The following is a 27,124-nucleotide window of genomic DNA, read 5'->3' on the forward strand; positions in this document are numbered from 1 at the left end:
TTATGTGCAGAAATAGAATATAGATATAAACTGTATTTACTGTATATTATGTATGCGGCGGGAATCCAGAGGAGACCACCCAGAAGAGCAGTTGGGAAAGACATCGCCCACCTTTTCAAATCAACCTATGACCTCTCCTGTAATGTAAAGATGCATCCCTGTGTCCAATGGACAAAGGGATTACAGCATAGGTTCTCAAACTCGGTCCTCGGGAGCCCACACAGTGCATGTTTTGCAGGTAACCCAGCAGGGGCACAGGTGTATTAATTACTCACTGACACATTTTAAAAGGCCCACAGGTGCAGCTTATTATTTCACTTGTGATTCTGTGAGGAGACCTGCAAAACATGCACTGCGTGGGCTCCTGAGGACCGAGTTTGAGAACCTATGGATTACAGTATCCATTGTATTGCTTTTGGAAGTAGTGTATAAAAAGCCTGTTGCTGCCGGGCCGGTCAGAAGACTCTTAACGCTATCTACCTGATTAGCGGAGGACTGGACCAGGAAGCGCATGCGAATATTCTCACGTATGTACATTGACTGTAACCATTTACTCTGTTGTATTGTAGTGTATAAATTGTATTGTTAACCCCCTTTCAGATATATACTCTGTGGTGTCGGAACCCAGTGTTTAACTACAAATCGGTGTTGTGTCCTCTTTTCCCTGCTAGGGTTTAAAGTGTATTACATTTCCTAACTGTATAAGGTTTAAGGTGTAACATCATTGCATTGCATTGCTGCATAAGGTTTAAGGTGTAATATCATTGCATTGCATTACTACTAAGGTTTAAAGTATATCTCTGGGTGTGTGCGCGCTGTGTGTACTTTGTACCCCCAGCGCGGCGTTTGTACGCTAAGTCCGTACAAGGTACGGGACTCTGTACGCAAATAGCGTACAAAGTACGTAGAGTGCATATTAAGTCTAGCGGCCGCAGCGGCTCCATGGTAAAAATGAGTTTAAAGGTATAGCTTTATGGTTTAAGATAATATCGACATTATCACAAGCCGCCCACATTCTGAGTGAAGTGGGCCACCCGGGGGTTTGATGATGTGATTCACATGGACTCTCACCCTCTCGAAAATTACACAAATCACGGCTTTGAACAGCGAGGGGTAGTGATGACCATAGACGGCTCTGGTTTCTTATCATCAGTAATTAGCCATCGATGGTTAGCAGTGGCGTATCTGTAATGGGTGCAGTGGTGCACCCATTTTTTCAATACCTCTCTAGAGTCCAGGGGCAATGACTCTGAGCACTAGGTGGTGTGCAGATCTCCATAAAAATTATGCAGCCGCCATTTTCCCAGCATTTTGCGAATGCGCAGTAAGGAAAATGGCCACCCCGCCATTTTCCCAGAGACCTGCGCTCCACCTGGTGCTCAGAGTCACTGCCTGCTAGAGAGGAGGGGGCCATGACTGGCACTGCACACATGCTCCTTCTTCTCTTAATACGCCCTTGATGGTTAGGCTACGCACATGTGCAGAGTGGGGAAGAGCGCGAATTCTGGGAGGGTACACTGCTCTCCAGGGAGTCTGGGAGAACTCCATGATTTTGTGGAGTCTCCCAGAGAGTCCAGGAGAGTAAGTAAGTGTGAAATGAGCAACATGCATAGTAGGAACACTACTTCCACAATATAGGAGTGAAACACGTTAGAAGGGGCCTGTTACCCAAATATTACCCGTGGAGGGATTTCCAATTTGCCCCAGAGAAATATTTGCCATTTGGAGGAAATTGGACCCCAGCCGCGCTGAGTACTTCATCAGCTGGGAGAGTGGTGAATTTGCCGGCTAACAATAGACGGCACACACTTTGCTAGCAGTGTGCGGACGCAGCTGCCTCACAAACATACCTCATTTGGGACTGGCACATTGAATAAAAGGGTGCCCAGTTATTCGGGATCATGGACCTTTAAAAATACATGGTCACACACACAGAGCTAACACCATTCAGTTGGACATTTCACTAAGGAGGGGTAAGACACCCATATGAAAGACACATGCAAGTGCAACATTAAAGGAAACTTGACATCTCTCTCGGGTGTTACTACAGTAAGGAACGTTGGTAACAATATTATATATATATATATATATATATATATATATATATATATACATACATACATACACACACACACACACACACACACACACACACACACACCTGAAGTAGTGGTGTGGTTTTAACACTTGATCTAACTAACAGAATTTTATCATTATGTATATTGTACATCTGATTTTAGTTACTTATATTTATATATTTTTTTATTGTGTTTTTATACAGCAACTGGTTGCTATGTAATATGGCAAAGCAATAACATTTGAAATTCACATATCAGACTATTGCCTTTTAGAAAATGATAGACAGCAACTGATTGGTCGCTATGGGCAACATCACCAATTCTCTGTTTTAGAACTGTAGTAAATTTATCAAGAGGCCAGGAAATCTGGAGATTCTGGCCTCGGCACTCCCCCAAAATTGAGACGACACGCCTCCCTTTTGGGAAACGGCAGCGGTTGCCACCGCCAAACACCTGCAGACTGTCAATCTACTGATACCAGAGACCTTAGTGGGATTACAGGCAAGAAGTCTGCTGTGTATAGAGAAAATATCATACCCCATTATCACAATGTTATCTCAGTTATATACGTACTTATCTGAAAAGCCCCTGAATCATTTTGTTAATGCGATTAGTAACTCTTTTATATAATTTATATAAGCATGTGATTTAGGCTCTGGTCTGTGCTATTTCAAAGCCAATAATGCAGATCAGACATTGGCGGTTTAGTCAGCTCAGCTGGTAGTTTTTGCTGAACATGGAATGTGTATAGGGAGGTACACACGGGGAGATGTGTACTGAGCGATCTAGCACAGAACGCTCAGCAAATATCTATACCCCGCTCAGCACTCAGCGCGATGTGTACTGAGCGAGGAAAGGGGGGGAACGCTCACTTGACCCAGCGGTGAAATGAGCGATGACACTAGATTGCAGGCCAATCTAGAACCGGCGATAGCACCGCGCATCGCTATCGCTATGGGGTATACACACGGAGAGATCCATGCTTAATTAAGCATACATCTCTCTGTGTGTACCCCCCTTTAGATCTCATGAAGGACACACTTGTCTAGTTTTGCGTTTAATATTATAGCACATTTAAATACATCATCTGAAACCAGTGAAGATGCCGCAGCTTTGAAAAGCACTGGGTTTTTTTTTGTAAATTTGCTCCCTAGCCCAATAAAATACAATCCACCTGAACTTTTTTTCATATCAATGGGCAATAATTTTGCAAGGCAATTGGAAATATTGTGCTTTACCGTCAGTTTGCTCCTCTGTCCCCCAAATGACCACATCTGCCCCAATTTGGCCTCCATGTCTGTGACCACGGACAAATTCTGCTAGTGATGCGTTTATCATAGGCCCGTAAGAAAGAGTGAACTTGATAAACATATTTTATTCCGACTTATGACTATGTAAAGATTAATGAGCCACAAAAAGAAAGTTTTATGAAATCTTTATTGGAACAAAAATATAATCTTATACAAAAAATATCCACTTTTATATTCTGAAGTGTACGCAAAACATACTGCAAAATATATTCAGAGGCAAAATAGAAAAGGAGAAACACATATTGGGGTATCAGGGGGACAAAACTTTGGGGTCTATTTACTAAGCCTTGAATGGAGATAAAGAGGACGGAAATAAAGTCCCAACCAACCAGCTCCTGTCATTTTTCAAACCCAGCCTGTAACATGGCAGTTAGGAGCTGATTGGCTGGTACTTTATCTCCATCCACTTTATCCAAGGCTTAGTAAATAGACCCCTATGTCCCTGTACAAAGCCCCCCCACTAATATATTACAGAGTCTGATCCCTGTAAGCTCGGGCACATCGTATTTCCGTAGTCATGATCAGGTCCCAGGAGTTTGGGAATCAGACACTATGTAAGTGCACTGGACCTCACTATAATCCTGAGGTGTCACTTACTGGAAGTTATATATACCTCAGAGCTCATTATGGCAATTAACATACTGTTATACCTAAGGATTGCATCTTTATAAATTACACCCAATAAATTGAAATGATCCCATGTTACATCAATATGTAATACTTGTAACGTAAATGTTTATTCAGCCCACAAATGTGTGTGTTGGTCATAGGGTCACACATGTGGGTTTTTTTTATTTCATTTTTGTTACCCAGAGGTATTATATTTGTAAGTATAACCCCCTATCCTATATATAATTTGGTAAGATACACTCTCTAACAGACTGTATCTGACTGATACATTTCTACATACAGTCTTTAATGGGCTGGGTATATGCTATCCTAAGCAGTGTTTCCTGCTAGGGAGTCCAATTGGCTGATATCGGACAGATGATGCAGCGATTGTGCCCATGATATGCTGATGTCTGTGTAGATCTGTCCATCTAGAGATGAAGACTCTAAAGAGGCCTCAGACTAGACACAGTAGAGAGTGTATAAGATGCAAGACAGGAGTTGACGGAGAGCCGTATGAGAGGAAGGAGGAGCCTGGGAGCCGCATGACAGGAAGGAGGAGCCGGAGAGCTGTATGAGAGGAAGGAGGAGCCAGAGAGCCGTATGAGAGGAAGGAGGAGCCGGAGAGCCGTATGAGAGGAAGGAGGAGCCGGAGAGCCGTATGAGAGGAAGAAGGAGCCTGGGAGCCATATGAAAGGAAGAAGGAGCCTGGGAGCTGTATATGAGGAAGGAGGAGCCTGGGAGCCGTATGAGGGGAAGGAGCAGTCGGAGAGCCGTATGAGAGGAAGGAGGAGCCGGAGAGCCGTATGAGAGGAAGAAGGAGCCGTATATGAGGAAGGAGGAGCCTGGAAGCCGTATGAGGGGAAGGAGGAGGAGACAAATCTATGAATCTGCTGCTTCCACATCCTCATCCGGGCAGCAGTAATATTCCACAAAGTTGATCTGTCCATCCTCATTTCTGACCATGTACTGCAGCGAGAGGAAGCCTCTGTTGTCAGTCCGGATAGACACCTTGCAGGACAGGGCCAGTGCTTTAGTAGACGGCTTCAGCAAAGAGATTTTATATCTGGAAGAAACAAGGAAAACATGCACGAAACACAGCTGTATATATAAATAAAGCATTGCAGGTTCTGTGCTTCTCCTACTGCTCACAGCTACATTATTCATATATCAGAAAACGTTTTATGTGGCGTCATGCAGTGTTTAACCTACAGGGGTCTTTGGAGAAGTTTTGTCAAAAACATTCTTCCTTCATGTAATCAATATAATGTTTCACATGTGGCCCATTATGGTGATACAAGTTGTCAGCACACGCTTCCCTATAGCTCCTCCCCTGACCTCTCTCCTCACTTATGTTTCCAACTCTCTCTCTGCTACTGTATCTCTTCCTGGATATCCCAATGATTTCTTAAGCTTAATGGGGAGAATGTAATAGGGTGTGAGAATCAGGAAGTGAGACATTTTGTCAGAGTTCTCCTGTTTTTTTAAAGTGGCAATCATTTACCTGGCAAAACCAGGTTGATTTTTCCATGTAAATGCTTGCCACTTTAAAAAAAAAAAACTCTCACAAAACCTCTCTTCCTGATTCTCACACCTTATTACATTCCCCCCAATATGTCTAAGACTGAGCTGATCATCTTCCCACCCTATTGATGACACAACTATCTCCTCTAGCCCACAAGTGCGCTGTCTTAGAGTAATCCTTGACTATTTCCTCTTCTTCAAACCACACATTCCGCACCTGTCACAGTCCTGCCATATCCATCTCAGAAATATTTCCAGGATCGGGCCCTTTCTCACCCTGGATGCCCTTATCCACTCACTGGTCATCTACATATTACACTACTGTAATCTCCTCCTATCTGGCCTCCCTGACAACCTCCTCTCTCCACTCCAATCTATCCTGAGTGCTGCTGTCCAGCTCATTTTCCTCTCCAAATGCACCCCCTCTCTTACAAGCCCTACACTGGCTCCCCTTCCCCTTCAGAATCCAATTCAAACTTCTCACACTTACTCACAAAGTGCTCATCCACTCCTCTCCCACTTACATCTCTGACCTTCTCTCCCTTTACACTCCCACCCATCCTCTTCGCTCCACAAATACATTCTGCCTCTCCTGCCAACTGGTTACTTCCTCCCATTCCTGCATCCAAGATTTTGCCCGTGCTGCTCCCTACCTCAGGAATTCTCTCCGACTCTCCACAAAACTTTAAATGGGCTCTCAAGACCCACATCTTTATCAAACCCAGCCATTTCTCATCCTAACCCTTTGTTCCACCCTCACTTCTACCCCATCTGTGTAACCTCTGTCTGTCTGCCCCTCCCCTTTAGAATGTAAGCTCTCATGAGCAGGGCCCTCTCCCCTCATGTGCTTTTCCTTCTCTTACTTAGACTATCTTCTACTCCATACCCCCTACCAGTAGCGGATCTTGCCATGGGCAAGCAGAACTTTTGCCCGGGGCGCCACCGGCGCCATCCGGAGGGCGCCAAACCATGGCAAGATCCGCTACTCTGCCCCCCGCTGGTCCCCCACTGTGAAGGGAACTAGACGCTACGCGTCTAGTTTCCCTTCGTGGAGAGGGCCTTTGCTGTGCGCGATGATGTCATCGTGCACCGCACAGCATTGTGGGACTGACACAGACGCTAGGGGTCATATTTGACCTCTAGTATCTGTCTATGCTGCGCTATGGGAGAGACGTCATGACGTCTCTCCCATAGATCCGAGGAGAGGAGCGACGCCGGCGGAGGTCTGCAGCGGTCGGGAATCAGGAGCGGGGATTGTAAGTATTGTTTTTTGTTTTTTTGTGTGTGTGTAAGCGGCGCTACTCTACAGGGGGCACAACTCTACAGGGGGCGTAAATGACCATAACCCCTGTATGAAGCCACACCCCTATTTTTCGCCCGGGGCGCCAAAAGGGCTAGAACCGGCCCTGCTCCCTACAGTGGCACCTAACCTCATCTTCTGCCCCTGATGCTTATTTCAGTGTCATGTCTGCTGATGCAGCTAAGTTTATATACCATGTACTTGTCATGCATTGTCTTGTACTGTAAGTTGCTGTTTTCTTGTTTTGCTCATTTGTTTATGTACTTTGTTAGGTGCGGCGGAACCCTTGTGGCGCCATATAAATAATAATAAAAGGGCCAGTGTAATACGTGTCTTGTCCGTGAATAGGTGGCATTGATGGGAGTGTTGTTTGCAATGCGGCCGTGCCATGTGTCTGTGGGTGGTGAACAGTAAATACACCTGTCCCATTACCTGTTGGTCTGACTCTGAGTGCAGTGAAATGCTTCAATGAGATCAGAATCCTTTGGATAGTCCAAGTGGGCGCTTCCGGCATTACCGAATGTGGACAACCTATTACACAGAGACAGGGATGATAGGTTATATACATAACGGAGAAATAGGTTTAATCTCAAACACCTGTAAAATGTACAGTATAATAGATTGCCAGTATCTGTATCATTCTATAAACTACTTTTTGATGTGTTGCATTATGACAGCATAGTTGTTGTAGTGGCTAGTACTGCTACCACACAGTACTGTGTGGAGTTTGTATGTTCTCACAGTGTCTGCATGTATTTCCTCCGGGTGCTACCGTTTCCTCCCAAACTCCAATAATATACTGGTAGGGTAATTTGTAAAAGTTAACCCTAGAGTATATGTGTGTGTGTGTACATGTGGTAGGGAACATAAGAGAGTAAGCTCTAGTTGGGTAGGGATGGATGTGAACGGCCAAATAAGTGCTGCAGATTATGTATGTGCTATATCAGTGACTATAATAATAATAATAATAATAATAATTTTATACTGCGGTTCCTAACATTTACATTTGTGTTTCTGCGTTTATTTTAACTTTATGACCTTTTTATTTTGGTGGGGGGTAGGGGAGGCAGGATTATAGCACTGGTCAAAGGTCTATTTTCCAGACTGTAGTTACATGCTGTAACACTAGGGGCACTGTAGCAGAGAGATCTGGTATCATACACAAAACACAGGGCCTAATTCAGACTGGATCGCTGCAGCGGCAGCGAACGCAGCGTGAAGCCCTTGAGATGCTAATAGCATCTCAGGGCTGCAATCGCCTCTGCCTGATTGACAGGCAGAGGCGGTTGCGGGTTGGGAAGGGGCGTGCCAATGGCATTAGAACACTGTAGGCGGCGCTCGGTCCGGACAACATAAGCGCGTCAAAGAAGTAAAGGAAAGAGAAGTAACATAAGGATAGTGGGGCCAGCGTGCGTACCTGAAGTATGGTTTCTCCGGAGACATGGTGATCTGCAGAAAGTCACTGCTCATGTCCAGCTCCGAGAAAGCTTCTTTTAGTCCCTCTGACTGCAATATGATTTTATTGAGGACATTGGTGCTACAGAAATCAAAGTCCAGCGTCTCCTCCGGTTCCTGCGTGTTAATTTTACACACCGTCACCACCCCTCCTTCCTCTAGGAACAACGTGAGGGGGTTCCCGTAACCCTGATAGCACATCTTCAGAGCGGTGGCCGTAACTGGAGAGATAAGATAACATACATGTAACATTACAATAAGACATATTTAGCAACTATCCCAAATCACTTTCCGCCCGAGCTCCCCAGCCACATGGACCTGTAACCCTGTTGGTAAATTGCCTGAACCAGTGATAAATCAAAAGACAATGTATGAAAAAGGGGTTGTCACAGCTTGATAAATAAAACCATTTTCACCCAGTAAAGGTATGACACACTGTATATGAGATGATGACATATGACAGCCGGTCTGCACGCTGAATATAATTACCTGGTCCGGCACTTGTGCCAAAAATAGTCAAACAGTCGAGAAGGACGGTGAGATTTACACGAAACACCACAGACTCCTCCTTGACATTGAACTCCTGAAATATCCCAGCCTGTAATAAATAACAAATACAACACATTATGAACATGACACATGGTAGGTAAAATGACACACTGTGTGAGCCGCAAAACTGGCGTTAGTGACACCTAAAAAAGTTCACAAGTTGTCGATCGCAAGCGAGTCACTCGATCTGATAACCATCAATATCATCATCCAGTACTTGCACGGACCCCTGGGCACCCACAAATGATCTATCTGTTGTAGGCTGTTCCCAACTCTGCATACAAATGTGTTCCTTGAACAAGCCCTTATTATACATTGCCTACAAAAGAACATCTCCTGTTCCGTCCCTAACTTACGCTTCCTGAGACTGACATAACTGGCGAAATGTAAGTCTGCATGGGAGCAAAACGCTTCTGCACAAATTCACAGACTTCAGTAATTATGAACAATAATCATCTATATATTAATCTACATATATTAATAGCAGAAGGACGACTTTTATGAGTGACATATTTCTATGCCGTTGTCTGAGCAGGGTACTTCATATACCAAATTAAAGGTCTTGGGGGGGTCATTCCGAGTTGTTCGCTCGTTATATTATTCTCGTAACGGAGCGATTAGTCGCTAATGCGCATGCGCAATGTACGCAGTGCGACTGCGCCAAGTAAATTTGCTATGCAGTTAGGAATTTTACTCACGGCATTACGAGGTGTTTTCTTCGTTCTGGTGATCGGAGTGTGATTGACAGGAAGTGGGTGTTTCTGGGCGGAAACTGGCCGTTTTATGGGAGTGTGTGAAAAAATAAGAATTTACTCACCGGTAATTCTGTTTCTCGTAGTCCGTAGTGGATGCTGGGAACTCCGTAAGGACCATGGGGAATAGCGGGCTCCGAAGGAGGCTGGGCACTCTAGAAAGATCTTAGACTACCTGGTGTGCACTGGCTCCTCCCACTATGACCCTCCTCCAAGCCTCAGTTAGGTACTGTGCCCGGACGAGCGTACACAATAAGGAAGGATTTTGAATCCCGGGTAAGACTCATACCAGCCACACCAATCACACCGTACAACTCGTGATATGAAACACAGTTAACAGTATGAAACAATAGAGCCTCTCAACAGATGGCTCAACAATAACCCGATTTAGTTAACAATAACTATGTACAAGTATTGCAGATAGACCGCACTTGGGATGGGCGCCCAGCATCCACTACGGACTACGAGTAACAGAATTACCGGTGAGTAAATTCTTATTTTCTCTAACGTCCTAGTGGATGCTGGGAACTCCGTAAGGACCATGGGGATTATACCAAAGCTCCCAAACGGGCGGGAGAGTGCGGATGACTCTGCAGCACCGAATGAGAGAACTCCAGGTCCTCCTCAGCCAGGGTATCAAATTTATAGAATTTTGCAAACGTGTTTGCCCCTGACCAAGTAGCTGCTCGGCAAAGTTGTAAAGCCGAGACCCCTCGGGCAGCCGCCCAAGATGAGCCCACCTTCCTTGTGGAATGGGCATTGACAGATTTAGGCTGTGGCAGGCCTGCCACAGTATGTGCAAGCTGAATTGTACTACAAATCCAACGAGCAATAGTCTGCTTAGAAGCAGGAGCACCCAGCTTGTTGGGTGCATATAGGATAAACAGCGAGTCAGATTTTCTGACTCCAGCCGTCCTGGAAACATATATTTTCAGGGCCCTGACAACGTCTAGCAACTTGGAGTCCTCCAAATCCTTAGTAGCCGCAGGCACCACAATAGGCTGGTTCAGGTGAAACGCTGACACCACCTTAGGGAGAAACTGGGGACGAGTCCTCAATTCTGCCCTATCCATATGAAAAATCAGATAAGGGCTTTTACATGATAAAGCCGCCAATTCTGACACTCGCCTGGCTGATGCCAGGGCCAATAACATGACCACTTTCCACGTGAGATATTTCAGATCCACGGTTTTTAGTGGCTCAAACCAATGTGATTTCAAGAAATTCAACATCACGTTGAGATCCCACGGTGCCACAGGAGGCACAAATGGGGGCTGAATATGCAGCACTCCTTTCACAAATGTCTGAACTTCAGGTACTGAAGCTAGTTCCTTTTGAAAGAAAATCGACAGAGCCGAGATCTGTACTTTAATGGAGCCTAGTTTTAGGCCCATATTCACTCCTGCTTGCAGGAAATGCAGAAATCGACCCAGTTGAAATTCCTCTGTTGGGGCCTTTTTGGCCTCGCACCATGCAACATATTTCCGCCATATGCGGTGATAATGTTTTGCCGTAACATCTTTCCTGGCTTTAATAAGCGTAGGAATGACTTCCTCCGGAATGCCCTTTTCCTTCAGGATCCGGCGTTCAACCGCCATGCCGTCAAACGCAGCCGCGGTAAGTCTTGGAACAGACAGGGGCCCTGCTGTAGCAGGTCCTGTCTGAGCGGCAGGGACCAAGGATCCTCTGAGATCATCTCTTGAAGTTCCGGGTACCACGCTCTTCTTGGCCAATCCGGAACCACGAGAATTGTGTTTACTCCTCGCTTTCTTATTATTCTCAGTACCTTTGGTATGAGAGGTAGAGGAGGGAACACATACACTGACCGGTACACCCACGGTGTCACTAGGGCGTCCACCGCTATCGCCTGAGGGTCTCTTGACCTGGCGCAATACTTCTCTAGTTTTTTGTTTATGCGGGACGCCATCATGTCCACCTGTGGACGACCCCATTGATTTACAATCATTTGGAAGACTTCTGGATGAAGTCCCCACTCTCCCGGGTGGAGGTCGTGCCTGCTGAGAAAGTCTGCTTCCCAGTTGTCCACTCCCGGGATGAACACTGCTGATAGTGCTAGTACATGATTTTCCGCCCATCGGAGAATTTTTGTGGCTTCTGCCAACGCCGTCCTGCTTCTTGTGCCGCCCTGTCGATTCACATGGGCGACTGCCGTGATGTTGTCTGACTGGATCAGCACCGGCTGGTGTAGGAGCAGGGATTTTGCTTGACTTAGGGCATTGTAAATGGCCCTTAGTTCCAGAATATTTATGTGAAGGGCAGTCTCCTGACTTGACCATAGTCCCTGGAAATTTCTTCCCTTTGTGACTGCCCCCCAGCCTCGTAGGCTGGCATCCGTGGTCACCAGGACCCAGTCCTGTATGCCGAATCTGCGGCCCTCCAGAAGATGAGCACTGTTCAGCCACCACAGAAGAGGCACCCTGGTTCGTGGAGACAGGGTTATTAAACGATGCATCTGAAGATGCGATCCGGACCACTTGTCCAACAGGTTCCACTGAAAGATTCTGGCATGGAACCTGCCGAATGGAATTGCTTCGTAGGAAGCTACCATCTTTACCAGGACTCGCGTGCAGTGATGCACCGATACCTGTTTTGGTTTTAGGAGGTCTCTGACTAGAGAAGACAACTCCCTGGCTTTCTCCTCCGGGAGAAACACTTTTTTCTGGGCCGTGTCCAGAATCATTCCCAGGAACATTAGACGTGTCGTGGGGACCAGCTGTGACTTTGGGATATTCAGAATCCAACCGTGCTGGCTCAGCACTTCCTGAGATAGTGCTACTCCCACTAACAACTGTTCCTTGGATCGTGCCTTTATTAGGAGATCATCCAAGTATGGGATAATTAAAACTCCCTTTTTTCGAAGGAGTATCATCATTTCCGCCATAACCTTGGTAAATACCCTCGGTGCCGTGGAGAGTCCAAACGGCAGCGTCTGGAATTGGTAATGGCAATCCTGTACCACAAATCTGAGGTACTCCTGGTGAGAATTGTAAATGGGGACATGTAGGTAAGCATCCTTGATGTCCAGGGATACCATGTAATCCCCCTCGTCCAGGCTTGCAATAACCGCCCTGAGCGATTCCATCTTGAACTTGAATTTTTTTATGTATGTGTTCAAGGACTTCAAATTTAGAATGGGTCTCACCGAACCGTCCGGTTTCGGTACCACAAATAGTGTGGAATAGTAACCCCGGCCTTGTTGGAGTAGGGGTACCTTGATTATCACCTGCTGGGAATACAGCTTGTGAATTGCCGCTAGCACTGCCTCCCTGTCTGAGGGAGCAATCGGCAAGGCGGATTTTAGGAAACGGCGGGGTGGAATCGCCTCGAATTCCAGCCTGTATCCTTGAGATACTATTTGAAGGATCCAGGGATCCACCTGTGAGCGAACCCACTGATCGCTGAAATTCCTGAGGCGGGCCCCCACCGTACCCGGCTCCGCTTGTGAAGCCCCACCGTCATGCGGCGGACTTGGAAGAGGAAGCGGGGGAGGACTTTTGTTCCTGGGAACCTGCTGTTTGCTGCAGCCTTTTTCCCCTGCCTCTGCCTCTTGACAGAAAAGACCCTCCTTTTCCCCGCTTATTTTTCTGGGATCGAAAGGACTGAACCTGATAAAATGGCGCCTTCTTAGGCTGCGAGGGGACATGGGGTAAAAATGCTGACTTCCCAGACGTTGCTGTGGAAACTAGGTCGGAGAGACCATCCCCAAATAATTCCTCCCCTTTATAAGGCAAAACTTCCATGTGCCTTTTGGAATCTGCATCTCCAGTCCACTGGCGAGTCCATAAACATCTCCTAGCAGAGATAGATAGTGCACTTACTTTAGATGCCAGCCGGCAGATTTCCCTCTGTGCATCTCTCATGTATAAGACTGAGTCTTTTATATGGTCAATTGTTAACAGGATCGTGTCTCTGTCTAGTGTGTCAATATTTTCTGACAGGTTATCTGACCATGCAGCGGCAGCACTGCACATCCAAGCTGACGCAATTGCTGGTCTGAGTATAATGCCTGAGTGTGTATATACAGACTTCAGGATCGCCTCCTGCCTTCTATCAGCAGGTTCCTTAAGGGCGGCAGTATCCTGGGACGGTAGTGCCACCTTTTTTGACAAACGTGTGAGCGCTTTATCCACCCTCGGGGGTGTTTCCCAACGTAACCTATCCTCTGGCGGGAAAGGGAACGCCATTAGTAATTTCTTAGGAATCACCAATTTCTTATCAGGGGAAGCCCACGCTTCTTCACACACTTCATTTAATTCATCTGACGGGGGAAAAACTACAGGTAGTTTTTTCTCCCCAAACATAATACCCTTTTTTGTGGTACCTGGATGTAAATCAGAAATATTTAACACCTCTTTCATTGCCTCAATCATGCAGCGAATGGCCTTAACGGGCATTAAATTTGACTCATCGTCGTCGACACTGGCGTCAGTATCCGTGTCGACATCTACTTGTGCCACCTGAGATAACGGGCGTTTTAGAGCCCCTGATGACTTTTGAGACCCTTGGACCGGCACGAGCTGAAGACTCGGCTGTCCCACAGTCGGCATGTCGTCAAATTTTTTATGTAAGGAGTCTATACGTGCACTCATTTCTTTCCATAAGCTCATCCACTCAGGTGTCTGCCCCCCAGGGGGTGACATCCCTGCTAAAGGCATCTGCTCCCCCTCCACATCATTATCCTCCTCAAACATGTCGACACAGCCGTACCGACACACTCCACACACACAGGGAATGCTCAAATAGAGGACAGGACCCACAAAAGCCCTTTGGGGGGACAGAGTAAGAGTATGCCAGCACACACCAGAGCGCTATATATATACAGGGACTAACTGAGTTATGTCCCTAATAGCTGCTTATACTGTATACAGTGCCAATTTAGTGCCCCCCCTCTCTTTTTCCCTCTTACTGTATTGTAGAAATGCAGGGAAGAGCCAGGGAGCTTCCTTCCAGCCGAGCTGTGAGGGAAAAATGGCGCCAGTGTGCTGAGGAGATAGGCTCCGCCCCTTTTTCGCGGCCTATTCTCCCGCTTATTTTGGGATTCTGGCAGGGGTATTTACCTCATATATAGCCCCAGGGGCTATACATTGAGGTATTTTAGCCAGCCAAGGTGTTTTTATTGCTGCCTCAGGGCGCCCCCCCCCCAGCGCTCTGCACCCTCAGTGACCGGAGTGTGAAGTGTGTATGAGGAGCAATGGCGCACAGCTGCAGTGCTGTGCGCTACCTTGGTGAAGACAGGACATCTTCATGCCGCCGATTTTCCGGACCATCTTCCTGCTTCTGGCTCTGTAAGGGGGACGGCGGCGCGGCTCCGGGACCGAACATCAAGGCTGGGCCTGCGGTCGATCCCTCTGGAGCTAATGGTGTCCAGTAGCCTAAGAAGCCCAATCCGGCTGCAAGCAGGCGAGTTCGCTTCTTCTCCCCTTAGTCCCTCGCTGCAGTGAGCCTGTTGCCAGCAGGTCTCACTGAAAAAAAACAAATTCTAAGACTATAACTTTCTAAGAGCTCAGGAGAGCCCCTAGTGTGCATCCAACCTCGGCCGGGCACGAAATCTAACTGAGGCTTGGAGGAGGGTCATAGTGGGAGGAGCCAGTGCACACCAGGTAGTCTAAGATCTTTCTAGAGTGCCCAGCCTCCTTCGGAGCCCGCTATTCCCCATGGTCCTTACGGAGTTCCCAGCATCCACTAGGACGTTAGAGAAAACGCTACCGTTTCTGGGAAAAACGCGGGAGTGGCTGGAGAAACGGAAAAGTGTCTGGGCGAACGCTGGGTGTGTTTGTGACGTCAAACCAGGAACGAAACTGACTGAACTGATCGCAGATGCCGAGTAAGTCTGGAGCTACACAGAAACTGCTAAGAAGTGTCTATTCGCAATTCTGCTAATCTTTCGTTCGCAATTTTGATAAGCTAAGATTCACTCCCAGTAGGCGGCGGCTTAGCGTGTGCAAAGCTGCTAAAAGCAGCTTGCGAGCGAACAACTCGGAATGACCCCCTTGGTCCATAGATTTGCAGAAAAGTACATCCGCCTAACATTTACATGCATCACCATTGTGCTCTGTATAATGTGACAATTGGTGAACTATCCCTGTGCACCTGCTGGGTGACCTGGAACATATGATAAGCTGGGTGACCTGGAACATATGATAAGCTGGGTGACCTGGAACATGTGATAAGCTGGGTGACCTGGAACATGTGATAAGCTGGGTGGTCTGGAAATTGTGACAGTTATTTGCAGTCATCCACTAATCAGGGATTTTACCAAATTCGACTCTAAAGAGGTTGAAAAGGGGTAAAATGTTCTTCCCCAGCAAATGTTTGCCTGGTTGAAACAGCTAGTTATTCATAAAATGTATAAAACATTGTATCTAACAATAATATTCCACTGTTAAACTGGGTGGAAAGTAACCAATGTAATGCGCAAAGCCTGTAAGTAAAAATAGGATTTTAATTACCTACCGATAAATCCTTTTCTCATAGTCCGTACAGGATGCTGGGGTCCTCATTAGTACCATGGGGTATAGACGAGTCCACCAGGAACCATTGGCACTTTAAGCGTTTGAGAGTGTGGGCTGGCTCCTCCCTCTATGCCCCTCCTACCAGACTCAGTCTAGAAACTGTGCCCGAGGAGGCAGACATCTTCGAGAGAAGGATTATACACAGATAGTGGCGAGATTCACACCAATTCACACGTACAAGGCAAACCAAGCTAACGAGCTTATAACATCAGCAACAGCTGAAATATTACTTAACCAAGTAACAAGGCAGTACTTAACTAAGAACAAAGTCGTACTGAACCAGACAACCACTGTAGGACAACGAAGCGTGGGCGGGCACTCAGCATCCTCTACGGACTACGAGAAAAAGATTTACCGGTAGGTAACCAAAATCCTATTTCCTCTTACGTCCTAGAGGATGCTGGGGTCCACATTAGTACCATGGGTATGTACCAAAGCTCCCTGTCGAAGTAAAAAATATTACATAGAGAGAACATCCAAACTCCAAACAGATGAGTCGCTATGCTTGCGAAAGCGAGCACAACAATATATGGTAACATACGCACTCACAGAGACATGCCACAAAGATATATTCAACACATATTTCATACAGCACATAAATAAAACATATCAAGCACTAGACATTACACGGTTTTAAATTATATAATGGAGTATAACGTCATGTATATGTATTGTTGGAGCGGAGCAAGATGGACATGTCGTGCTTGGTGTCAATGTAATCAGATTAATGTGTGGATTAATTTGATGCCTGTGATTAGGTTGCAGCACATTGCAATGAGTAGATATGATTAAATGTAGGAATATGAAGTCACTTTTACTGGAACAAAAGGACATTCAAAGGAGCATGTGTGGACTGTAAACCAGAGGCCAGCAACCTTGAACAAAAGCCCTCACACTGACCAATGACTCATCATGAATTAGAAAGTTCCCTCCCCTGGACCAATAACAGAAGACCTGTACACCCCCAACAGACTCAGTGTATAGCTGATCCCACACACAAGGCTGCCTGTTTTTTACTTGGGTGCTGAGCGAGATGGTGTTTTGGTGATACTCAGCTGCTGTGAGGAGGGAGAGCTAAAGATGGAGGAAATGGAGCGATTAGTGCATAAAGTGCATTGAGGGAGATGGTAATCGTATGCTGGCCGTAATTGTAACAATTGCTTCCTATGAAAATGTACTCTGTAACCATATATATACTATACATGTGTTATATTATATACATACCCTTTTAAATATCAAATATATACAATGAGCGTTGGACCTCAATCAGACAATGTGTGTAAGTACTTGTTTTCTCTTAGGGGGATGTAGTGTTTGCGACGTACAGCGCACTTTTATCGTATATGGTAATAAGATGCGCCTGGCGTCAACAACATATATTAGCAATGGCATTTTAAATAGTTATTAGAAAGTAAAATCGACTCGAACATCCCAGAACGGGAGGGAGAGCGCGGAGGCTCCTGCAGTACTGATTGACCAAACTTCAGGTCCACAGATGCCAAAGTATCGAACTTATAGAACCCTGACCAAGTAGCCGCTCGGCAAAGCTGTAAAGCCGAGACAACCCGGGCAGCCGCCCAGGAAGACCCCACCTTACAAGTAGAGTGGGCCTTAACAGATTTTGGACACGGCAATCCTGCCGTAGAATACGCATGCTGGATAGTGAACCTGATCCAACGCGAAATCGTCTGCTTAGAAGCAGGACACCCAATTTTCTTGGGATCATACAGGACAAACAGAGAGTCTGATTTCCTGTGATGAGCAGTTCCCTTTGCATAGATTTTCAGAGCCCTTACAACATCCAAGAAAATTGAGGAGTCAGTAGCAACTGGCACCACAATAGGTTGCTTGACATGAAAAGCCGATACAACCTTCGGAAGAAACTGCTGACGTGTCCGGAGCTCAGCTCTATCTTCATGAAAGATCAAGTAGGGGCTCTTACAAGACAAAGTCCCCAACTCCGACACCCATCTAGCAGAAGCTAAGGCCAACAAAGTGACAGCCTTTAATGTGAGAAACTTGACCTCAACCTCCTGTAGAGGTTCAAACCAATCCGAGGAACCACAGGAACCAATCCGAGGAGGCACAAAAGGAGGCTGGATGTGTATAATCCCTTTCAAGAAAGTCTGAACCTCAGGGAGGGAAGCTAGTTGTTTCTGGTAGAAAATGGATAGGGCCGAAATCTGGACCTTTACTGATCCCAACCTCAGGCCCATATCCACACCTGCTTGCAGGAAGAGGAGAAACTGTCCAAGTTGAAACTCCACCGTAGGAAACTTCTTGGTTTCACACAGAGACACATTTTTCCAAATGCGATGGTAATGTTTTAGACGTTACTCCTTTCCTAGCCTGTATCAGGGTAAGAGTAACTGTGCTTGGAATACCCTTTCGGGCTAAGATCTGGTGTTCAACCACCATGCCGTCAAACGTAGCCGCGGTAAGTCTTGATAAGCAAACGACTCCTGCTACAGCAGGTACTCGGATCTTCCAGCAGTAAGTCCAGAAGATCCGCGTACCAAGCCCTTCTTGGCCAGTCCGGACCAATGAGAATTGCCTGAACCCTTGTTCTCTTTATGAGTGTTAGAACTCTTGGAATGAGTGGAAGTGGGGGAAACACATACACTGACTTGAACACCAACGAAGTTACCAGGGCATCCACCGCCACTGCTTGTGGGTCTCTCGACCTGGAACAGTACCTCCAAAGTTTTTTGTTGAGACGGGAGGCCATCATGTCTATATGAGGCACGCCCCAACGACAGGTCACGTCTGTGAACACCTCCGGATGGAGGCCCCATTCTCCCAGATGGAGATCGGGTCGGCTGAGGAAGTCCGCTTTCCAGTTGTCCACTCCTGGAAGGAAGATCGCTGACAGCGCCAATGCGTGCCTTTCTGCCCAGAGAAGGATTCTTGTTACCTCTGACATTGCAGCTCTGCTCTTTGTTCCTCTCTGTCGGTTTATGTAGGCCACCGTCGTTACATTGTCCGACTGTCCTTGAATGGCCCGATCTTGTAGAAGATGTGCCGCTTGGTGAAGACCGATGTACACAACTCTTAGTTCCAGAATGTTTATTGGAAGAATGGCTTCCAGATTTGACCATCTTCCCTGGAAGGTTTCCCCCTGGGTGACCACTCCCCAACCTCTGAGACTTGCGTCCATGGTTAGGAGGATCCAGTTCTGAACTCCGAACCTGCGGCCCTCCATAAGGTGAGGCATTTGCAGCCACCAGAGGAGCGAAATCCTTGCCTTCGGTGAGAGACGTATCCTCTGGTGCCTGTGCAGATGAGATCCCGACCATTTGTCTAGGAGATCCAGCTGGAAGGATCGAGCATGGAATCTTCCGTACGGCAGAGCCTAGTAGGAGGCAACACAGAAGGCGAATGCACTGATGAACCGATACCCGGGCAGGTTTCAAGACATCCCGGACCATTGATTGCATCACCAACGCTTTCTCCACCGGTAGAAACACCCTCTGCACTTTCATGTTGAGGATCATCCCCAGGAAGATAATCTCCTTGTTGGTTCCAAATGTGACTTTGGAAGGTTCAGGATCCAACCATGATCCCTGAGCAGTCGAGTCGTGAGAGCAATGGATAGCAACAACCTCTCCCTGGACATTGCCTTTATCAGCAGATCGTCCAGGTATGGAATTATGTTCACTCCCTGCCTGCAGAGGAGAACCATCATCACTGCCATCACTTTGGTGAACACCCTCGGTGCCATTGAGAGGCCGAATGGCAGTGCCTGGAACTGATAGTGACAGACTAACAGTGCAAATCGGATATAAGCCTGATGCGGCGGCCAAATCAGAATGTGGAGGTACGCATCCTTGATATCTAGGGATACCAGGAACTCCCCCTCCCCCGAAAGGACTGTGACGTAGCTGAAGAAAAGAGTTTCTTCGTAGCAGGCGCAACTGAGGGAAGAAAAGGTGACTTACCAGCGGTTGCCGTGGAAATCCACGCATCCAACACTTCCCCAAATAAAGCCTGACCTGTGTAGGGTAGGTTCTCCACACCTCTCCTGAATTCCGCATCGGCAGACCACTGGCGTAGCCAGAGTCCTCTACGAGCTGAGACAGACATGGAAGATATCCCTGCAGCCATCGAACCCAGGTCTTTCATGGATTCCACCATAAATCCTGCAGAATCCTGTATGTTACGTAAAAACAAATCAACGTCACTTTTATCCATTGTATCCAATTCCTCAAGTAACGTGCCAGACCACTTTACTATAGCTTTAGAGATCCATGCACAGGCGGGATCCGGTCTGAAGATCGACAGTGTCTAGGTCGACAATGTTTAGGTCGACCACTATAGGTCGACAGTCACTAGGTCGACATGGATGGAAGGTCAACAGGGTTTCTAGGTCGACATGTGCTAGGTCGACAGGTCTAAAGGTCGACATGAGTTTTTCACATTTTTTTTTTTGGATTTTTTCATACTTAACGATCCACGTGGACTACGATTGGAACGGTAAAGTGTGCCGAGCGAAGCGGTAGCGGAGGCACCATGCCCGAAGCATGGCGAGCGAAGGCGGTGCACTAATTTGGGATCCCGGTCACTCTACGAAGAAAACGACACCAAAAAAAAAATTCCTCATGTCGACCTTTAGACCTGTCGACCTAGAAACCCTGTCGACCTTCCATCCATGTCGACCTAGTGACTGTCGACCTATAGTGGTCGACCTAAACATTGTCGACCTAGATACTGTCGATAAAACGAACCACACCCGCACAGGCAATAGTAGGTCGTAGTATCGCCCCTGAAGCCGTGTATATGGGGGGTAATTCCAAATTGATCGCAGCAGGATTTTTGATAGCAATTGGGCAAAACCATGTGCACTGCAGGGGAGGCAGATATAACGTGTAGAGAGAGTAAGATTTGGGTGGGTTATTTTGTTTCTGTGCAGGGTAAATACTGGCTGCTTTATTTTTACACTGCAAATTAGATTGCAGATTGAACACACCCCACCCAAATCTAACTCTCTCTGCACATGTTATATCTGCCTCCCCAGCAGTGCACATGGTTTTGCCCAATTGCTAACAAAAATCCTGCTACGATCAACTTGGAATTACCCCCATGGATTTAAGGGGTGGTCTTCTGTATGCCGGCGGTCGGGCTCCCGGTGCTCAGTATACCGGCGCCGGGAGCCCGACAGCCGGCATACCGACACTTATTTTCCCTCGTGGGGGTCCACGACCCCCATAGAGGGAGAATAAAATAGTGTGGCGCGCGTAGCGCGCCACCGTGCCCGTAGCGTGGCGAGCGCAGCGAGCCCGCAAGGGGCTCATTTGCGCTCGCCACACTGTCGGTAAGCCGGCGGTCGGCCTCCCGGCGCCGGTATGCTGGTCGCCGGGAGCCCGACCGCCGGCCAGCCGTAGTGAACCCGATTTAAGCGTAGTGTCAATTTTGCGATCAGCTGGTTCTTTTAACGCGTAAGATCCCGGGACAGGTAAAACCACCTTCTTTGACAGTCTGGAAACAGATGCGTCAGCTATGGGTGGGTTTTCCCATTTCTTTCTATCCTCCTCAGGGAAGGGAAAAGCAACCAGAACCTTCCTGGGAATCTGGAATTTTTTCTTCGGGTTTTCCCAGGATTTTTCAAATATAGCTTTTTAATTCTTTAGACGCAGGGAAGTTTAACGAGGCTTTCTTATTATCCGTGAAGTAAGCCTCCTCAACCTGCTCGGGTGTTGTGTCAGCAATATTCAACACATCTCTAATGGCCTCAATCATCAACTGCACCCCTTTTGCAAGAGATGCCGCCCCCGGCAGCACATCCCCATCACCATCTGCCGTGTCAGAATCGGTATCCGTGCCATCTTGCATAATCTGGGCAAGAGCACGGTTTTGAGGGTGTACGCTAGGAGGGCCCGAAGGAACAGCAACAGACCAAACCCCCATAGAGTTCTGTAAAACCTGAGTTGCAGTCTCAGTCTGTGCTACCCTAGTAGAAATCTGAGAAATCATACTCTTAATAGAGGCTAACCACTCAGGCTCCTTTGCAGGGATCTGTGACAAAACAGTACAATCTTGAGTACATGGAATGGGATCGTCTTGAGAGGAATTATCCTCTGCAGCAGATGTATTAACCTGGAGAAGGCATAAGGAAGTGATAAACCAGTGATATATGTAAGGTGATAAAGGTACCAGCCAATTAGCTCCAATATGTAAATTAACAGTTATGATCTGATAGGTGATAAAGGCATCAGCCAATCAGCTCCAATATGTAAATTAACAGTTATGATCTGATTGGCTGATGCCTTTATCACCTTTCACATATCACTGGTTTATCACTTTCTTATGCCTTCTCCAGGTTAATACATCTGCCCCAATGTCCCTAGACATGGCGTTTGGAAACAGCAAACACTCCACACAGGGAAATGACAGACACAGTTTCCCCCCCAAGAATGCGAAGAGAGACACAGAGATTGGAGCCAACCCACACAGCACTTTTCAGATAGAGAGAAGCCCCTATCTAGCGCTTACTGTGCACCTTAGTAGGTTACACAGTATTCACACAGCCTCCCCCCTCCCCCCCCCCCCCCCTCTTCTACAACCCCCTGGTACCGTACAAGATAGCTGGAGTTGAAATGGAAGGACAGCTTTCCCTGTCAGCGTCTCCACATTGATCTGCAGGCAGGGAAATGGCGCTGAACGCTGCTGGATCCGCTCTGAGGTGAAGCTCCGCCCCTTCTTCCCAGTCCACCGTTCTTTATACTGGCCTGAGGAAAATGTTGGCAGTGAAACCGGGCCCCTGACGGACAACCAGTGTAGGGTATGGCGCTGGCTCAGGGTGCCCCTCACAGCGCCACATCAAGTACCGCTGAGCCTCCAGAGCGCTCCCACCCTGTTACCGCGCTCCCACCCTGTTACCGCCATCTTCACACCAGCTCCCCGCTTGCTAGGGGGGCCGGTGACTCGCTCGCCACTTCAGTCTTCTGGCTCTGTAAGGGGGAGGCGGCATGCTGCGGGGGTGAGCGATCCCCTGTGGTGGCGAACGATCATTCCCCTCAGGAGCTCAGTGTCCTGTCAGCGGAGACAGTGGCTCAGAACCCTTAGGGTGGACACTACTCCCCCCTCTTAGGCCCACGAAGCAGGGAGGCTGTTGCCAGCAGCCTCCCTTTGCCTAAAACTCTAAAAAAACAATAAAACTAGAAGAACCCCTATGGAGCTCCCCTAGCTTTGACCGGCTCCTCCGGGCACATTTTCTAAACTGAGTCTGGTAGGAGGGGCATAGAGGGAGGAGCCAGCCCACACTCTCAAACTCTTAAAGTATCAATGGCTTCTGGTGGACCCGTCTATATCCCATGGTACTAATGTGGACGTCAGCATCCTCTAGGACGTAAGAGAAATGTATTTAATTAGCCAATAGAATATCACTTTAATGCCATCTTTTTCCTGATATTGTTCTTCTCCTAACAATTGAATATGAAATGTGCAGCGATACAGAGGAAATGAAACCCGCGTGCAAACAAACCCCTCATACCTGAATGAAGGCATTGGCTTGTAGGCATTTAGCATTTTCTACAGTGACTTTGAGTCCATTACTGGTGGCAAAGCAGGACGCATGGTCTTTAAAGTGGATGGCCTTCAGGATGTTGGAGAGGTTGCGGACGTTGTCCAGGCTGCAGGTGAAGACATACTGGTCATGGTCCACGTCAGGCTGGGACAGGAAGGACATGCCGAGAACCCGAGATGTTACATAGGGACATAAGGCAGCATACAGCTGTAAGGAGCGGTTATGCTGTATAACACAATTCTTGTGGTCCTAGAAACAGAAGGATACTAATGTACATAACTCTGTATTCATAAACGCATGGAAGTTAAATGATACATCTCCTATATAATAGCCCAGATCTGTGACTTTGTGATTCATTTGCTAACGCTGGGCGGAGTCACAGTCACAGATCTGGGATCTGGGTGGCTGGATGCAGGCCAGGAACAGTCCCCTCCCTCGGTCCGCCCATCCCCACCCAGTACCCTCCCAATCTCCGCCCACTCCCCTCTCTCCCCCCTCCCCGTACACTCCCTGCACCCTGGTGACACTGCAGCCGCTGACTGCTCAGCTGCCGCACAGTCCGGAGGAGAATGCCGTGGACGACCACTGACTGCTGCCCCCGCCCCACTCCCATCTGCGGCACCAACAGCCTTCACAACATCCGCCACCCACCCGCGGCACACGCCCCGCACCCCCCACCCGCGGCACTCACTCCCCCACCATGGCACACACATCTGCAGCACCCCCCGCCCCTCCCCGTCCCGCGGCACTCCCGCCCCTCCCCCACCCATGGCAGCCACATCTGCAGCACCCCCGCCCCTACCCCACCCGCGGCACTACCGCCCCCCCTCCCCCACCCATAGCAGCCACATCTGCAGCACCCCCCACCCCTCCCCCACCCGCGGCACTCTCGCCCCTCCCCCACCCGCGGCCCTCCCGCCCCCTCCCCCACCCATAGCACCCACATCTGCAGCACCCCCCGCCCCTCCCCCACCCGTGGCACTACCACCCCTCCCCCACCCGCGGCACTCCCGCCCCCTCACCCACCCATAGCAGCCACATCTGCAGCACCACCACCCCCGCGGCACTCCCGCCCCTCCCCCACCCGCGACACTCCCACCCCCTCCCCCACCCATAGCAGCCACATGTGCAGCACCCCCCACCCCTCCCCCACCCGCGGCACTCCCGCCCCTCCCCCACCCACGTCATTCCCGGCCCTCCCCCACCCGCAGCACACGCCCCTCCCCCACCCATGGCACTCCCGCCCCTCCCCCACCCATGGCAGCCACATCTGCAGCACCCCCGCCCCTACCCCACCCGCGGCACTACCGCCCCCCCTCCCCCACCCATAGCACCCACATCTGCAGCACCCCCCGCCCCTCCCCCACCCGTGGCACTACCACCCCTCCCCCACCCGCGGCACTCCCGCCCCCTCACCCACCCATAGCAGCCACATCTGCAGCACCACCACCCCCGCGGCACTCCCGCCCCTCCCCCACCCGCGACACTCCCACCCCCTCCCCCACCCATAGCAGCCACATGTGCAGCACCCCCCACCCCTCCCCCACCCGCGGCACTCCCGCCCCTCCCCCACCCACGTCATTCCCGGCCCTCCCCCACCCGCAGCACACGCCCCTCCCCCACCCATGGCACTCCCGCCCCCTTCCCCACCCATAGCACCCCCACCTGCAGCACCACCCGCCGCACTCCCGCACCCTCCCCCATCCGCAGCACCCCCCGCCCCTCCCCCACCCGCGGCACCCACAGCATCCACCACATCTGCCCCCCACTCGCGGCACACGCCCCTCCCCCGCCCGCTGCACCCCCTCCCCCACCCGCAGCACCCCCGCACCTCCCCCATCCCACCCCCATACCCACCTCTCCTCACCGCTACACCCCCGCACCCTCCACCCCACCTGCCCCTCCCCCACCCGCTGCACCCACAGCATCCACCACATCCCCCCCCACCCGCGGCACATGCCCCTCCCCCACCCTTAACTAACACCACCCCTCCCCCACCCGCGGCACCCCCATACCCACCTCTCCCCCATACATTACCGCTCCCTCCACCCTTCCTGTCCCGCCCCTCCCCTCCCCCACCCGCGGCACCCACCACATTCACCCCCCACCCGCGGTACTCCCGCCCTCTCCCCCACCCATAGCACCCACACCCGCCGCCCCCCCTCCCCTGCCCGCAGCGCATCCGGACCCCACCACACCCCTGCAGCTGCACCTCCCCTGCAGCTGCACCTTCCCCACCCCCATACCCACCTCTCCCCCACACCCTCCACCCCACCCGCGGCACCCACAGCATTCACCACATCCGCCCCCCACCCGCAGCACACGCCCCTCCCCCGCGCGCAGCACTCCTGCCCTCTCCCCCACCCGCAGCACCTTCGCACCTCCCCCACCCCACCCCCACCTCTCCCACCCCACTGCTCTCTCCACCCCACCCGCGGCACCTACCACATCCATCTCCCACCCATAGCACATGCCCCTCCCCCACCCGTAGCACCCACAACCCGCGGCAACCCCTGCCCCTCCCCCACCCGCGGCACTCCCACCACTCCCCCAGCTACACCCCCGCACCATAAAACCCGTCCGCCCCTCCCCCACCCGCGGCACCCACAGTATCCACCCCATCCACCCCCCACCCGCGACATCCGCCTCGCACCCCCTACCCCACCCGCAGCACCCACCGCCCCTCCTCCACCCACGGCACCCACCACATCTGTCCCACGCACATACCCCTCCCCCACCCGCGGCACTCCCGCCCCCTCCCCCACCCGTATCACCCACAACCCCCAAACCCCCCCGCCCCTACCCCACCCGCAGTACCTCCGCACCTCCCCCACCTCCCCCCCCGCTACACCCCCGCACCCTCCCCTCTACCAACCCACCTTCATACCCACCTATCCCCCCCCACACCTTCCCCCCCTGCGGCACACACAGCATCCACCACATCCACCCCCACCCGCGGCACACGCCCATCCCCCACCCGCAGCACCCACCACCCCTCCCCCACCCACGGAACCCCTGCACCCCTATACCCACCTCTCCCCCCCCGCTACACCCCCGCATTCTCCACTCCACCCGCCGCACCAACAGCATCCACCACATCTGCCCCCCAACCGCTGCACATGCCCCTCCTCCCACCCACAGCATCCACCACATCCCCCTCCCACCCGCAGCACTCCCTGTAGCACCCACACCCGCAGCACCCCCCGCCCCCTCCCCTGCCCACAGCGCATCCGGACCCCCACCACACCCCCGCAGCCCCAACCACAGCACCTCCGGCCCCCTCCCCCACCCACATCATCTATAGACACCTTCCCCCATTCGTGGACCTACCACACTTTTCCCACCCGCAGCACCTCTGGACCCCATCCACGGCTCCCCTGCAGCCACCCCTCCATCCGCAGCACTTCTAGAACCTATCACCCAACCTCACCCCCCATACAACCCCACCTCCCCAAACACCCCCCCACTACATCGCTCCTCCCCCATGCACAC

The 27,124-nt window shown here is 50.1% G+C and overlaps 1 protein-coding gene across 6 annotated transcripts in view; it reads right to left on the reverse strand.

The window, feature by feature from the left end:
• Positions 1–3,497: 3,497 nt before the first annotated feature.
• The window catches only part of RAD1 (RAD1 checkpoint DNA exonuclease), a 28,377-nt gene continuing 4,750 nt past the window's right edge, over positions 3,498–27,124 (reverse strand). For all 6 annotated transcript variants that reach the window (XM_063960727.1, XM_063960718.1, XM_063960708.1 and 3 more), the window contains 5 exons: positions 23,600–23,881; positions 8,766–8,874; positions 8,239–8,497; positions 7,254–7,352; positions 3,498–5,063 (listed from right to left, as the gene is read on the reverse strand). In XM_063960727.1, the coding sequence (XP_063816797.1) occupies positions 4,880–5,063; positions 7,254–7,352; positions 8,239–8,497; positions 8,766–8,874; positions 23,600–23,794 (846 nt within the window). In that variant the 5' untranslated portion in view covers positions 23,795–23,881 and the 3' untranslated portion in view covers positions 3,498–4,879. The remainder of the gene's footprint in view (positions 5,064–7,253; positions 7,353–8,238; positions 8,498–8,765; positions 8,875–23,599; positions 23,882–27,124) is intronic.

Source organism: Pseudophryne corroboree, chromosome 1 (assembly GCF_028390025.1).
Source record: "Pseudophryne corroboree isolate aPseCor3 chromosome 1, aPseCor3.hap2, whole genome shotgun sequence".
In the NCBI taxonomy this organism is placed as follows: Eukaryota; Metazoa; Chordata; class Amphibia; order Anura; family Myobatrachidae; genus Pseudophryne; species Pseudophryne corroboree.